At 42.9% G+C, this 13434-nt stretch overlaps 1 protein-coding gene across 5 annotated transcripts in view; it reads right to left on the minus strand.

The window, feature by feature from the left end:
- Window positions 1-393: 393 nt before the first annotated feature.
- TOP1 (topoisomerase (DNA) I) overlaps window positions 394-13434 on the minus strand; it is a 78351-nt gene continuing 65310 nt past the window's right edge. For all 5 annotated transcript variants that reach the window (XM_005871281.2, XM_014543750.1, XM_014543753.1 and 2 more), the window contains exons 13-20: window positions 9334-9477; window positions 8192-8377; window positions 7194-7262; window positions 6547-6661; window positions 5450-5577; window positions 2215-2309; window positions 1837-1986; window positions 394-712 (exon numbers count right to left, since the gene is read on the minus strand). In XM_005871281.2, coding sequence (XP_005871343.2) covers window positions 610-712; window positions 1837-1986; window positions 2215-2309; window positions 5450-5577; window positions 6547-6661; window positions 7194-7262; window positions 8192-8377; window positions 9334-9477 — 990 coding nt within the window. In that variant the 3' untranslated portion in view covers window positions 394-609. The remainder of the gene's footprint in view (window positions 713-1836; window positions 1987-2214; window positions 2310-5449; window positions 5578-6546; window positions 6662-7193; window positions 7263-8191; window positions 8378-9333; window positions 9478-13434) is intronic.

The raw sequence follows: 13434 nt of genomic DNA on the forward strand, positions 1-13434 counted from the left end.
AGATCAAGAAAAAGGTTTAAATATTTTAAAATAATTAAAAAGAAATAAAAATTCACATTTAAAAAGGAACACTCAAGTCAGGAAATATTTTCCCATCATGCTTTTCTGTGAACAGGTGTCTGAACCAAAACACTGCCGATGTCACAACTGCTTCAAGTTTAATGAAAATTTATTCCCATGACAATAGATATTGACAGCTCTTTTTTAAAAAATATATTTTATTGATTTTTTACAGAGAGGAAAGGAGAGGGACAGAGAGTTAGAAACATTGATGAGAGAGAAACATTGATCAGCTGCCTCCTGCACACTCCCCACTGGGGATGTGCCCGCAACCAAGGTACATGCCCTCGACAGGAATCGAACCCGGGACCCTTGAGTCCACAGCAGCTAGAATTTTGATATCTGAAATATTTTTAAATAAGTTGTCCATAGGACAACTGGCTCAGCTCTCCCTTATAATATCTTCAGGTTTATCTTTTCTCAAAGATGTTGGTTTGTTAAGACTTGCTGCCTCTCCCCCATCAGGTGTGAGGGCAAGCGAGGCTCACAGTTTATCCATCTTCTCCAAACCACACTGTTCCTTTTCACAGAACTGCTCCTCAAGACTGGCTAGAACTCATAGTCCTCGTCAGCCATGTCGATAGCCCAGGCAAACTTCTCCCGCTGGGTTTTGTTGTAAATTTTCTCAATTGGGACCCCCCACTTCTTGCACCTGCAAACAAGGGAGAAAAAGGGGGGTTTAGTGTCTCTGGGAGCAATAGCCCAGACCTGGGGCCAAGGCTTGGATGTGCTGCCTTCTCCTTCACATGCATCTGGTGAGAACGAGAAAGTAGGTGCTACTACAAATGCACAAATGAGAAAGATACAGATAAAAAGACCAAGGTAGAACAATTATGTTCTCATGCAGCTAATGAGCACAGAGCTGAAAACTGAACCCAAGCATCTGGCTCAAGTCTATAGTGCCTTGCAAACTAACCAATCCCCTGACACCAAACAGGGCAAAAGAGTAGATAGGGTACAAGAGTAGGATGGAAAAAGGCCTAGAAGAGTAGGTGCCACAAGGGATGATTCTTCTACCTAGTCCCAGAACTTAGCAACTCAAGGTAACTAATAAGCATCTTCATAAAAGCCACTTATTTGGGGATATTATTTTATGAGTGAGTGTGTGTGTGTGTGTGTGTGTGTGTGTGTGTGTGTGTGGTAGGGGATGGAGGAAGTGAGCAAACCATAGAAAATTTATCTGCCTTTGTTAAAAGGTCCCTCTAACTCTTTGTATAGGTTGCTCAAATCTGTGTTCTCATTTTTGTTTTTTCTCCTTGTTCCTACCTTTCTTCCTTCACTTGTAAATTATTTTATTGAAACACTAGCGGCCCAGTGCATGAAATTTGTGCCCGAGTAGGGTCTCTAGGCTTGGCGGACAAGCAGGGCCGATCGGGGCCTTGCCTTCCTTTGTTCCACGCCGCCCCCTGGTGGTCAGCGCACATCATAGCGAGCAATTGAACTCCGGGTAGAACTCCTGAGGGGACACTTTGTATATTAGCCTTTTATATATATGAGATTTTGTTGAAGTGAGGGGCTCTTTTATATTTTTCCTTCAATACAGGTGAAGAGTTTCTATTCTTATCTAGGATGGGGACTGCACCTGCCTTTTTAAAACATACGTAAATACACTCAAAGGCACTGTAACAGCATTGACCACTGAAGTCCATCCACAATGTTCTGATGCCTTTGCAGTACGCACAGGCTGGCAGAGGTTTCCCAGAGCACTAGAAGTGCACAGTTCTCTCATAATCCCGCCACCCTTCTCAAGCCAGTAGCAAAGGGCTCAATGCTTACCAAGCCACTGAGATCCTTGGGTCCAGATAATTGAGTTTGGAGGTTCCCAAAGCAATCTGTTTATTCTCCTCTCGGTCTGTGGCCTGAACTTCAAGCTTCATCAACTGTTCCTCCAGTCTCTGCACAGCCTTCTTCTTTGACTCTACCACCCTGGGAGAATGGATGTCATCAAGAACCAGATCTGGCCTCTGGCAAGAACACTGCAACCCCACCCTGCCACTTAGGGGGCAGTAAAAGCAGAAAAGTCCCAAGTACAGAGATTTCCAAAAAGCATCATTCTGAAACCCTAGAAAAGCTGGAGCCCAGAAACCTGGCCCATATTACACATGCTTTTTTCTCTCAACCAACCCCCAGCTTTGCACACCACCAGGCACATACTTTTTGGTCTTTGTATCCTTCATGACCTTGGCATCAGCTTTAGCACTTTTCAGGTCTCTCCGGGCATCTGCCAGCTGTTCCTTCTTGGCATCAATCTGGGTGGGGGAAGAACATCAATCAGTTTTAGGAATACAAGACGCCTAGAGAGAAGAAAAGAACTACTGTATCACAGAAGATGAAACCTAGACGTCTCCACCAGGCAGGCAGTCTCTCTTGGTGGTCTGCCAGGTAAAAACACCCAAGGGTGGCTTCATGAAAGCACAGAGTAGGTGCACAGTGACTGCTGAATTCAACTGCTACTTGGCCATTTATGTTCTTCAGTGACCCACCAAGAAATGAGCATTCTATAAGCAGAGATCCAGGGCTCCATTAATCCAGATGTTCAGGAAGAGAACCAGCTGGGACTAGGAATGTGGGTGCTAATCTTTTAGATGAATGTGGCCATAGACACCTGACAAGAGGGCTATAGACAAGCTGTTTATCCAATGGAACCTGAGCCAGGCCCCAGCCTTCATTCCAAGAATGCTGCAGCTGAGACAGAATCCTTGCATTGACTGAGCCCACTTCATTTCTTAGATTCTGCCAGCACTCTGGGAAGGAGCTGTCAGCTTCTAGAGAAAAAAGGATGTGTGAAGAGAATATCCAAGGGACTAAAAAATGGCAACTAAAAGGTCAGCTAGTCCATTCCAAGCTGATATATGGCATGTCCTGCCTTTGGCATTCTGTTTTCAAAAGGAGAGGGAACTGAGCCCTGGCCAGGTGGCTCAGTTGGTTGGGGCGTTGTCCCATACATCAAAAGGTCACGGGTGCAATTCCAAGTCAGGGCACAAACCTAGATTGCAGGTTCAGGGCCTGTACTGGAGGCAACCAATAGATTTTTCTCACATTGATGTTTCTCTCTCTCCCCTCTTTAAAATCAATAAACATATCCTCTGGTTAAGATTTGTAAAAAAAGATAAGAGGGAGCTGAGACGGGAAGACAAAGTAGTATTTCCGCAGAAACAGAGATTTGAAAACATTTTTAGCAGTGGACCTCTTTTTCCAAATGAATCTCATGGAGTCCCAGTCAATAAAAAGACCAGGCAGTTGCAACTTTTCTTGCTTGATAGAGCCCTTGAAAAACACCTCGAGAACCTAAGCTTTTCTCTGAGTTCCTGTTTGAGGATGGCAGAAGGCAACACCATGGAACTAGAACCCAAACCTGTGAGCTCTCGCTGCTGAGTGCAGGTACCCCAGACCTGCTCACCTTGCTTACCTTGCGGTCAAGGGGACCGCTGCAGAGTAAATGCATGCCTGATTCAAACACACTGGGCTGTTGCTCTCAGCCTAGAATTGCCTATTAGATGCACATACACAGCCCCAGATTGGAAACAGAGGCTACCATTGTGAGACAATCATTAAATGCATTTTACTATGAATGGCTTACTTCCAACATTTATGTTGTCCAAAGGCAAGCTGAAGGAACTGATTCTATACACAAAAGCATCACAGACACCATTAGCCAGATTCTTCTTAGGCTAAAAATGCCACACACCACAATCTTTTAACCATTTCTGTGAATGCTAAGTTGGCAGACTATGTCAAATTCTCTCAAAGCATCAAAGACTCCATTGATTCACTTGGCAAAGGGGCATGTGTTTGCTTTGTGGGCACACAGGAGAGGGTTCCTGGGCTTGGAGGGCTCGTCTGGCAGGCAGCCTGGGCTGCCCAAGCAGTGGTTCCAGAGTGAGGTCAACAAAAGACCTCCTCATACTCCAGGGAGGGGTCTCCTGAATTAGGTAAACACCTGAATATTCATGCTTTTATTTCTGGCTCAGAACAACATGAGGAGAGTAAATGATACCAGGTGACAGCCATTTAACAAGAGTGGCAGGAAACGGGAGCTGCTAGGAAGGGTGGTCTGTAGGGTTCTTTGCCTGCCAACCATATGGTCCAAGGATTTGAGAGCTCTCTGGACACATTAATTTACTGTGGACGTATGCATCCCTTCAGGTAAGCTAGATAGCACCATTGGTTGTGCGTATCTTTTGACCCAGATGTACTACTACTAGGTATTTATCTTGAAGACATTTCAACAGAACAAAACTTCATGATGGGCCTGAAAATATGTATGTGGTCTCACTCTATAGCAGTTTTTAAACTCCAGTTGTCCAAGTACAGAATTCTGTGAGCATGGATGGAAAAATATCACATCTGTAATTTCATCACCTTTAGTTGAAATTCATCATTTCTCCTCCAATTATGTGGGCAACAAACTATAGTGATGTGATAGAAGTAGTACCTATGATTTTATCAGCAATAGATAGTACAGATATTTTCATATCAATAATTATTGCAGATCTCTTAAAGTATCATTTATATTCATGACTGCCTTGAAATTTATAGGTTATTAGAACCACCTTACGATTTTAATAAGTTAATAAGGAAGCACATTTATTACTATATCAGACTTTAAAATATATTTGGTAAGTATATTTCATGATAGTTGGTTTCCTTTTAACCCTATGTGTCTGTCAGCAATGAAAATTCTCACTGTGGGTTAGTACATAAGAATGAATTAGATCTGCAACCACTGCTCACACAAAAAAGCTCGTCGTCAAATGTGCAGTGTGTCTTGTGGCTTAAAAGCTCAGTACCAGGCAGAGTCAGAGGAAGGAGAAAGGCACATAGAAGAGAAACAGTATCTATTTGTTTGCATGTCAGTTTCTCCCTAGCATTCAAAAGATGTTTGAAGAAGAGCTACATAAAATATGATTCCCTGTGGAATGTGCAAAAATAAAAATAGTTGTGCTGGAATTGGGGGGAAATTAACTACCATTGTTTCATCTTTTCAATTTGATACAATCTAATTTGGAAATAATTGTATTTCTGGGCTGTGGCAAGGAATTGTGAAGACTTTATCTATTATCCTCGTGTATAATAAAGACAATTAGCAATATTTCAACCTGAGCTTTTCAAAATGGGAAGTGGCCAATGCAGAACTTGTGCACACAGAATGAGCACCTTCTGAACAGTGGGTACCAGGCACTCTAGTGTCTTCCTCAGGGATGACTGCTATCAGTAGTTCCATTTGTTTAGCTCTAGTGTAGACCTTTCTTCCAGAACAGACCCAGAACTGGCCTTCTGATATTCCAGCCTGGCATGCTGAATTAAAAATGCCTTTTGTTTTCAGAATATCAACTCATGGCGGACAGTTCTCTTCATTTTGCTACTCCACCATCCAGATTCAAAATACCTTAGATTGCAAGTTCATCATGGACTTCTCAAAAGTTTTTGGTGGTGCCCTCTGATGGTTACAAAGAATTGCAACAGCTCGGTTGGCACGGTTATAAGATAGGATCTTTGCTGGGATGTTCTCATCCGCTGTACAGAAAGAAACGTGACAGTAAAAAAGAGTGAATTTGTACAACCAGAGAAAATACCCATGTGCCTTCCCTAGTGCTCCATCCTCATGATTTTACTGGCTCTCATGTCACTCCAATGATCAAGTTTCCCCAAACCACCAATCAGTTCAAAATCAAAAGTCTACACACTCATCTGCTTGCTGCAATGCCCGCTTCCCCAACCTACCCCACCCAATGTAACCTGAAGAAAATAGGGACTTGGGACAGAAAGAAGCCAAGGTAGAGAAGACAAAGGGACCATAAATTTTACATTTTAAAACCCCAAGGCAATATATTTTTTTAAGTACAATAAAAAGTGTTAGCCAAGGAATTTTCTTACTTGTGTCATTCTTTATCCTGCCCTAAAATACTGACCTTCTACATATCCATCTTTGGCTTTTCTGGCTCATATTCTAAAACCATTGAACATATTTATAGAGGACAGTAGGAATTTAGCAGTGACTGGGCTCCAGGAAAAAAGCTTGCAGAATGTGGTGATACCTTCTGCAGCTGGTTTTTAGAATTCAACCTACTCATAAGGGAAAAAATTGACAGAAACCTCAAGGAAAGGATTTGCTCTGATATTATTTTTAGTAACCATGACAACCTACTCTCCAATTTAACAGAACATTACAGCACTATGTCTTTTCTCTGTGAGCTTTAAAATAACACACATATAAAACAGAAAGTGCAGGCATTTTCAGAGCAGATAGAAAGCCCCTGTCAGCATTCCATAAATCGAAACTAGAAGCTGGGGTAGGAATGGGGGAAATGGCACTGGTCTTATGTTTATACAGACTAAGCCTTAGCTCTCTACTGGAGGGATGGAGGGAAAAGTTTCCAGTCACAATGTTAAGAGAAAATGTGGAACAGACCTAGGATTTAGTGGGACAAGGGCACTGGGCATCACCAGCAGGGTGTGGGACCTGGGTGGCCAAGCAGTACTTACGGGCTGTGAGTTCTTTTAGCTGCTGCTGTAGCGTGATGGAGGCATTGTAGGTACGGAACACCTTGGCAGTCAAGCCCTCCATGAGATCCTGAAGATGCTTATTTAAAATAGCAGTCTGGATGAGATAAAGCAACGAGGATGTTGGAATTTATGGTAAAAGCCACACAACCCCACCCATTCTGGCAAGCTCGAGGACACTGATGCCAGTGCATCACGACCTTGCCAAGTTTACTGCTCTGCCAGACGGAAGGTAGGAAAAGTGAAATAGAATTCTGGAATGTAGGGTTCATGATACCTCCCTAAGATGTACTTCAATCTTAAGCAGGCCCATAAAGCAAATGTGTCCTTCCTTGTTAACATCTTCCCTGACAGGATATGAAGGACAGGTCTGGGGTCTCCAGAGGTGGCTGGCATCTAGCCAAGGGAAGGCTTGCAGGAATCAGAGGAGGATAAAAGCAGGGTCTGTTTACCCTCGTCTTAGGGCTTTGGCCCTGGATTCACTGTATGCCCCGAGGGAGGAAGAGCATAGAGGACACCACAGGATAAGCTGAGGGGAGAGCCCAAGTCACCCCAGGCAAACCTCTCCTTTAGGAGCTTGTGGGTTCTGGCTGGGCCCCTCTTCAACCCAGTGCACTTTGTCCACTCACATTGAGTCTATCAAAAAGATCATCCTCAGGCTGTTTGTTCTCCATAAATAGTTGTAAGTTCTTAAAAACCTACAAGAAATAATAATTTTTAAGACCTTTACTTTGGAAACAATTATAACTTTAAAAAAAACCCACAAAGAACTAGGGGCACCACATTCTTTACCCAAACTCATTTACCATTTGTGCAGTGTGCATGTCTGCTGGCTCTTTCTCTCTACGTGTGCGCTAATTATCTGTTTTGAACAATCTGTGGGTACTTACACAGGATGGAGGTTCACAGTATTTATCAGCTTCATAAATTTACAGTGATACCTTTTTATCTAATCTACTGTTCATACTCCAATTCTTTCAGCTGACCTAATGATATCCTCACCCTCCAACCACTCCCAATGTGGAATCCAATCTAAGCTCAGGATTTACATTTAACGGCCAGGTCCCTTTAGCTTTATTTCATCTGGAGCATTGCAACCGCCAGTAAAGCCCACATTACTGATGAAACCTCAGCCCGAAGGGCTGTATTACTGGGATCCTACACTCTAGGTCTCTGGTTAAAGCCCAATATGGGGGGAGGGGAGGTGCACTGAGCTGCAATACCTCTTCAGCTATAGGCTTAGAGATCTAAGCACCAAAAGGCTACTTTTTCACTCAATCAGGACCTGGGGAGAAGTTGAGCCAAGCAACAAATAACAAATGTGCAACATGACCAAGGGATATGGAAATGTGGTTACATCATTAAAATGACATCGTGGGTTCAATCTTATGCTGAGTTTGTTGTGAGGGCCAACCTCTACAGCATACTCTGTTGAATACTGCTATGGGAGATGGCCCTCATTCCCAGGAATTGGGGGTGAGGGCAGGGACACCAAACAATACCTCTCTCCTCTCTTTTGAGTGTTTTTCTAGTGCCCAGCAAAGCACAGAGCACACAAAAAGCACTCAACAAAAATGCTTGTTGAATGGATGGATGAACGAATAAAAAATAGGCCACATTAACTTACTCGTTTCTCAACAGGGACTTTGTTATAGTATCTGATTGAGTCCTTCCCAAGGAAGTCAAACTCGACCACATATTCCTGGCCATCCAACTCCGGGTGCAGATTGATATGCTCCACGCGCAGCGAGCAGCAACCCACAGTGTCCGCTGTTTCTCCTTCCTCTTTCTCATTGCCTGCTCTCAGAGAAAGCTGTCCCAGGAGGAGAAAGTGAGAGAAGATATAAAGATTAGCATGAATGAAGAAACTTCAGTCTCACAAGATCTCTATGAAACCAAAATCAGAATCCTCTCAATTCTCTTTGGGGACAGAGCATTATTCTGCAAGGCCTGGGAATTCTGGATTCTGCATTGTTGCTTCTTTCTCTATAAAATGAAGTATGAAGAGTCACGGGGATATTAAACTTCCCTATAAATCCAACCTCTTTACTGTGTCTTCTCAACTGGGAATGGAGGAAAGGAAGGACTTTTTTTTTTTTTTTTTTTAAAGCAGCAACTGAGGGAGTGTTTCTAGTCTTGGCAATCAGACTTAAAAAGTTAGTTTCTTAATTTTGCTTAATTTTTGAGACAATTTAGAATTTGTGCTCAAATATATAAAGTATAAAACTTGTGGGAAAAAACATGGAATCTTTTCTTCTGAAGAATACTGAGAAACTGATCTCTAGAACAGTCTCTCAAACTGTAGTTGTGACATATTAGCAGAATTTTAACCCATTTTAAGGGTTATAATCTTATTTTTTTACAAGAAACAGGAAAATATCAAAATTCATTGCTCATAGGACAGCAAAAGCATTGCTTTGTGCAACTTTTGTTTCAGTTACACAAACACAAATATAATTGTGTTGGGATGTGATGCCAATTATTTTTGGTGGCTCATAGAAAGAGTGAGAATGTCACAGCATTTCCAGCATATTCAGGTTCAGGCAAACTCTCCTATCAGGCAGACTGTTCAGACAGCACCAGACATGGACTGACTCTCTCTCTCCATTTCTACCCTCCCTATTGGACCAGAGACTGGATGAGCAGGACCCCGGATGTTGGCTTGTCACCACCTCTCCAGTACTTAGCATGGGGCCCAGAGGAGTAAACGCTCCCTACATCTTTGTTAAGCTGAACACATCAGGCAATGTGACAGGCAGATGCTCTCACCTTGTCGATGAAGTACAGGGCAACAGCTCTCTGCCTGACTTTCATCTCTTTGGACTTCCAGTCTTCTCGATACTGGTTCCGGATCTTGTCCACACACTTCTTCAGCCTCCGAGCGGTCTCGTATTTCTGCCAGTCTTTCTCACCCTGCAAAGACCCAACCCCAAAGATGGATTGCTTAGGGATGGTGAGTAATGATAGACTGTAAATACCCAAGTTCAGGGCTCTGCACCAAAGAGAAGAAACTTGAGCTTTTAAGCAAGGGAGAAAAGCAGAGTACTAAAGAAAAATTTTCAGGCCTTTAACCTGATGAGAACTCATGCGGTCCCGTTTTACTATCGAGCTCAACTGACTCCTAATTACTAAGAAAGCCTCTGGCTTTCACTTTTTGAAATGTTTACATTCTTGGGAAAGGCCCACATGGCATGTCCCCAAACTGACTTCTGTCAACACAAAGGGTATAAACACCCCCATCACAGCTTTACTGTGGAATCTGTGACCCAACAGCAGTTTTCCACTGGAACTGAATTTCATTAAATTCAAGACAACCATTTAGTTTGATGGAAGAGACTGTGAAGGAAGCAGAACCAAAGATTACAACATGTAATTATGAAGGAACACAATGATTTCTAGGAAGAGCCGTAATTAAGCACCATTTTCTAACTTCTGCATTTAAAAGTATTCTTGATTAGACTGAGGGAAATAATGTTACTGGGAAGTCTTTTCTTTGTAAACATTAGAGCTTTTTGTGGAAGGTTTAAAAATTGAATTCTAAAGCAAATTAAAGACTTTTAAAAGGGTGTGAAAAGGCTGAAATCTTGCATCAATTAGTATCAAGTCAGAAAGGTAAGGAGAGAAAAAATATCCAAGAAATCTAAGAGCATCAGAAGTATTACCAGGCCTAAAACACACTATATGGACATGAATGCAAGGATGGAATTTCAGAACCCAAGAATATGCTCTTAATTCCCCTACCCCACAACAAAAGAGGAGTAGTGATTTTAAACCACATATGCCTGCTTCCTGCCTATGACACGTGGTCCTTGAGATGTAAGAACTGTGATCAATGTAACTGGCCCGAGCACGTAGGAGTGTGAGGTACATAGAACAAGAAATGTCTTCTAATTCTCCTAACAAACACTCAGAAATGAAAGCTCACTCAAGTATACTAAGGAGTTGTCAGCACCCTCCCACACTGAGTGTGGACTAGCTATATGTATTTGTTTGGCAATAAAACAAGAGGTTCAGTAGCTATATGTTGTTGTGGGTGGGTGATTTAGTCGTTTGGTGATACAGAAGAAATATCTAAGTTCTATTTCCAGACAATGGAAAGCTGAAAATTTCTCACAGATTTTTCTCAGTACATTTTGACATTTAAGAGTAAGAACAGGTGTGATATAAGCTGTCCTTGTGAACAAGTCAGTAATACATCTCCGTGACATAACACATAAGATTAGACATGGAAGGCTCATCTACAACAATACAGTCTCCAGCTCAGAAGTGGGCTTCTCTCCCCATACTCTAAAAGGCACAGAGGCCTACCACAGCCTGACACTGACTCTTCCAAGTCCTGTAGAATTTATTTCCTCAGTCCCTTAGTCATGCCACTGAAACAAGGTTTAGAAAACCCAACAAATAATTCATTCACAGAGGCTACCACAAGACCAACTTTTCCTCATATGTTGGTTGGGCTTCTGGTACAGGGATCCAGGATTCTCTCAAATAAGGACCCAGCGATGGGGATGAGGCAAAAGCCACCTTGTCTAGGTCCAGCAGGGGAGGGCGGGCCTCCAGGAAGTATGTTTATACTTGCTGCCTTCAGTGTCCCTGAACAGAATCCAGAGTAAAATGCACTTGAGCAAGTTTCAGAATACTTGTAAAAAATAAAGTATCTACTTTGGTCTTCCAAGCCAAGGTTTTTATCAAAACCATCTCAGTAAAACAAGGTGTCCACTGTAGAGGGGCTGCCTTTAACCCCCTGTCCTCTTCCCCTACTCAGTCAACCCTCTGTAATGGAAAAGAATCCACTGCCCAGCTGGTGTGGCTCAGTGGCTGAACACTGACATATGAACCATGAGGTCACAGTTCAATTCCTGGTCAGTGCACGGGCCTAGGTTGCAGGCTTGATCCCATCTGGGGCATGCAGGAGGCAGCCTATCAATGAGTCTCTTTCATCACTGATGTTTCTATCTCTCTCTCCCTCTCCCTTCCTCTCTGAAATCAATCCTATCCTATATAATAAAAGGCTAATATGTAAATCAACCTAACGGCAAAACGACCAGTAGCTATGACGTGCACTGACCACCAGGGGGCAGACGCTCAACGCAGGAGCTGCCCCCTGGTGGTCAGTGCGCTCCAATAGGGGGAGCACCGCTCAGCAAGAAGCTGGGCTCATGGCTGGCGAGCGCAGCAACAGTGGTAGGAGCCTCTCCCGCCTCCGCGGCAGCTGACCATCAGTCGGACATCCCCCGAGGACTCCCAGACTGCGAGAGGGTGGGCTGAGGGACCCCACCCCCCCCCCCCCCCCCAGTGTACGAATTTCGTGCACTGGGCCTCTTGTAAAAGCTGAAGGATTCACATTTCTTTTCCCCTCAACAAATACCACTTGCCAAGTCTTTAACCATCTTCTTGACTCTTAGGATCACAACCCAGCTGACTAGAGTCAGCCACTGGATATAAGGTTCTAGGCAGGACCTACATGTGGGTGACTTCTAGGTTCACTGCCATAACCATCATCCAGAAACCTGCACAAATCTCTGCCCTTGAAGTACTGCCATCACTTATTTTAGGTCATCACCATTTCTTGCCTGGAATACTAAAGAGTCTCCCTACTTGTTTGCATCTAATCCACAGAGCAGCAGTCAGAATGATCAATTATGTCACAGGTTCCTAAAACACAAACCTGGTATTACTCACCCTCTTTAAGACCCATTGGCCTCCTATTGGACTTAGGATAATATAAAAAACCTTCAGGAAATGTCTGAAGATTTGGCCTGCATCCCTCTCTAGCCTTCCTTGAATTTCCTTCATAAAGTTGTTCCTGGCCTCTTAACTGCTGAGAATAACTGCTCTATTTATCTAAAGCATTTAATATATGCCTTTCTTCTAGTATAACTGAATTCTCACTGAATTTGCCCACCAGACCACAAGTTCTTTGAGGGTTAAAACCGCTGTTTATCCACCTGTGTGGGATTTCAAAAGGGAATACAATATAATACATTTCTTTACATGAATTCACTTTTGCTCACCATGAGGTTCTCTTTCTGATTCTCTACTTACTCTAAACTAGAAAAAGTGACATTTTCAAAATGAAGAAAACATAAATGGGCAATTTTCATTAGAACACAGGATTATGAGCTAAAAACGGTGCAGTTTAGTCTAAGATACATGGCCTTTTGAGCTATGGCCTTACTGGTTAAACAAACGTTTAATGACCTATAAACCAAGATTAAGAAGGTCTTTAGTCCCAGTCCCCTGCATGTAAACAGTCACAGTCTACATGGAACTAATTCCTTGACTGTTTTCTTATGGAGCTCATCTCTCTTTCAGTCTGCTGATCACATTTCCATAGTATATCTAAGGAAGGAAGTTTGTGGGACTCTCCCAAGCAGGGTATTCCTGCTGGCTAACAAGAACTGACTGCCCTTCCCAGTTTTCCCCTTTCAATAACATCATGTGGGTGTTCAGCAGTTGGTGACATGCTTTCATATGCATTATCCCACTTGGTCCTGGTGGAACCTACTCACCTGAAACCTTGACAAGTCAGATTATGTAAGATTTTACAACTTTTTTTTGGATTCAGAGCAATTACATTCCCTTCTTCAGAGCCAGGAAAGGTGAGGAAAAGGAAAGGAGCTGTAGAAGCCAATATACATGTACATTCTGAACACTGGCTAGCAGGCAATGTGAAGGCAGCTACCTTGTTTACTAATACCATTCCTAGCACCATGTACATACTGTGTCAGGCACATACTGGGATTTCAGCAAATATTTGTGAATAAATGAGCAAGATTACAATGTGATGCAAAAACGGATACATGTTAGGGAGGTCACTGGATAATGCTAACCATGAAAGTACTTGCTTTCTTTTTGTGGGGAGGGTTT

This window comes from Myotis brandtii, unplaced genomic scaffold (assembly GCF_000412655.1).
Source record: "Myotis brandtii unplaced genomic scaffold, ASM41265v1 scaffold333, whole genome shotgun sequence".
Lineage (NCBI taxonomy): Eukaryota > Metazoa > Chordata > Mammalia > Chiroptera > Vespertilionidae > Myotis > Myotis brandtii.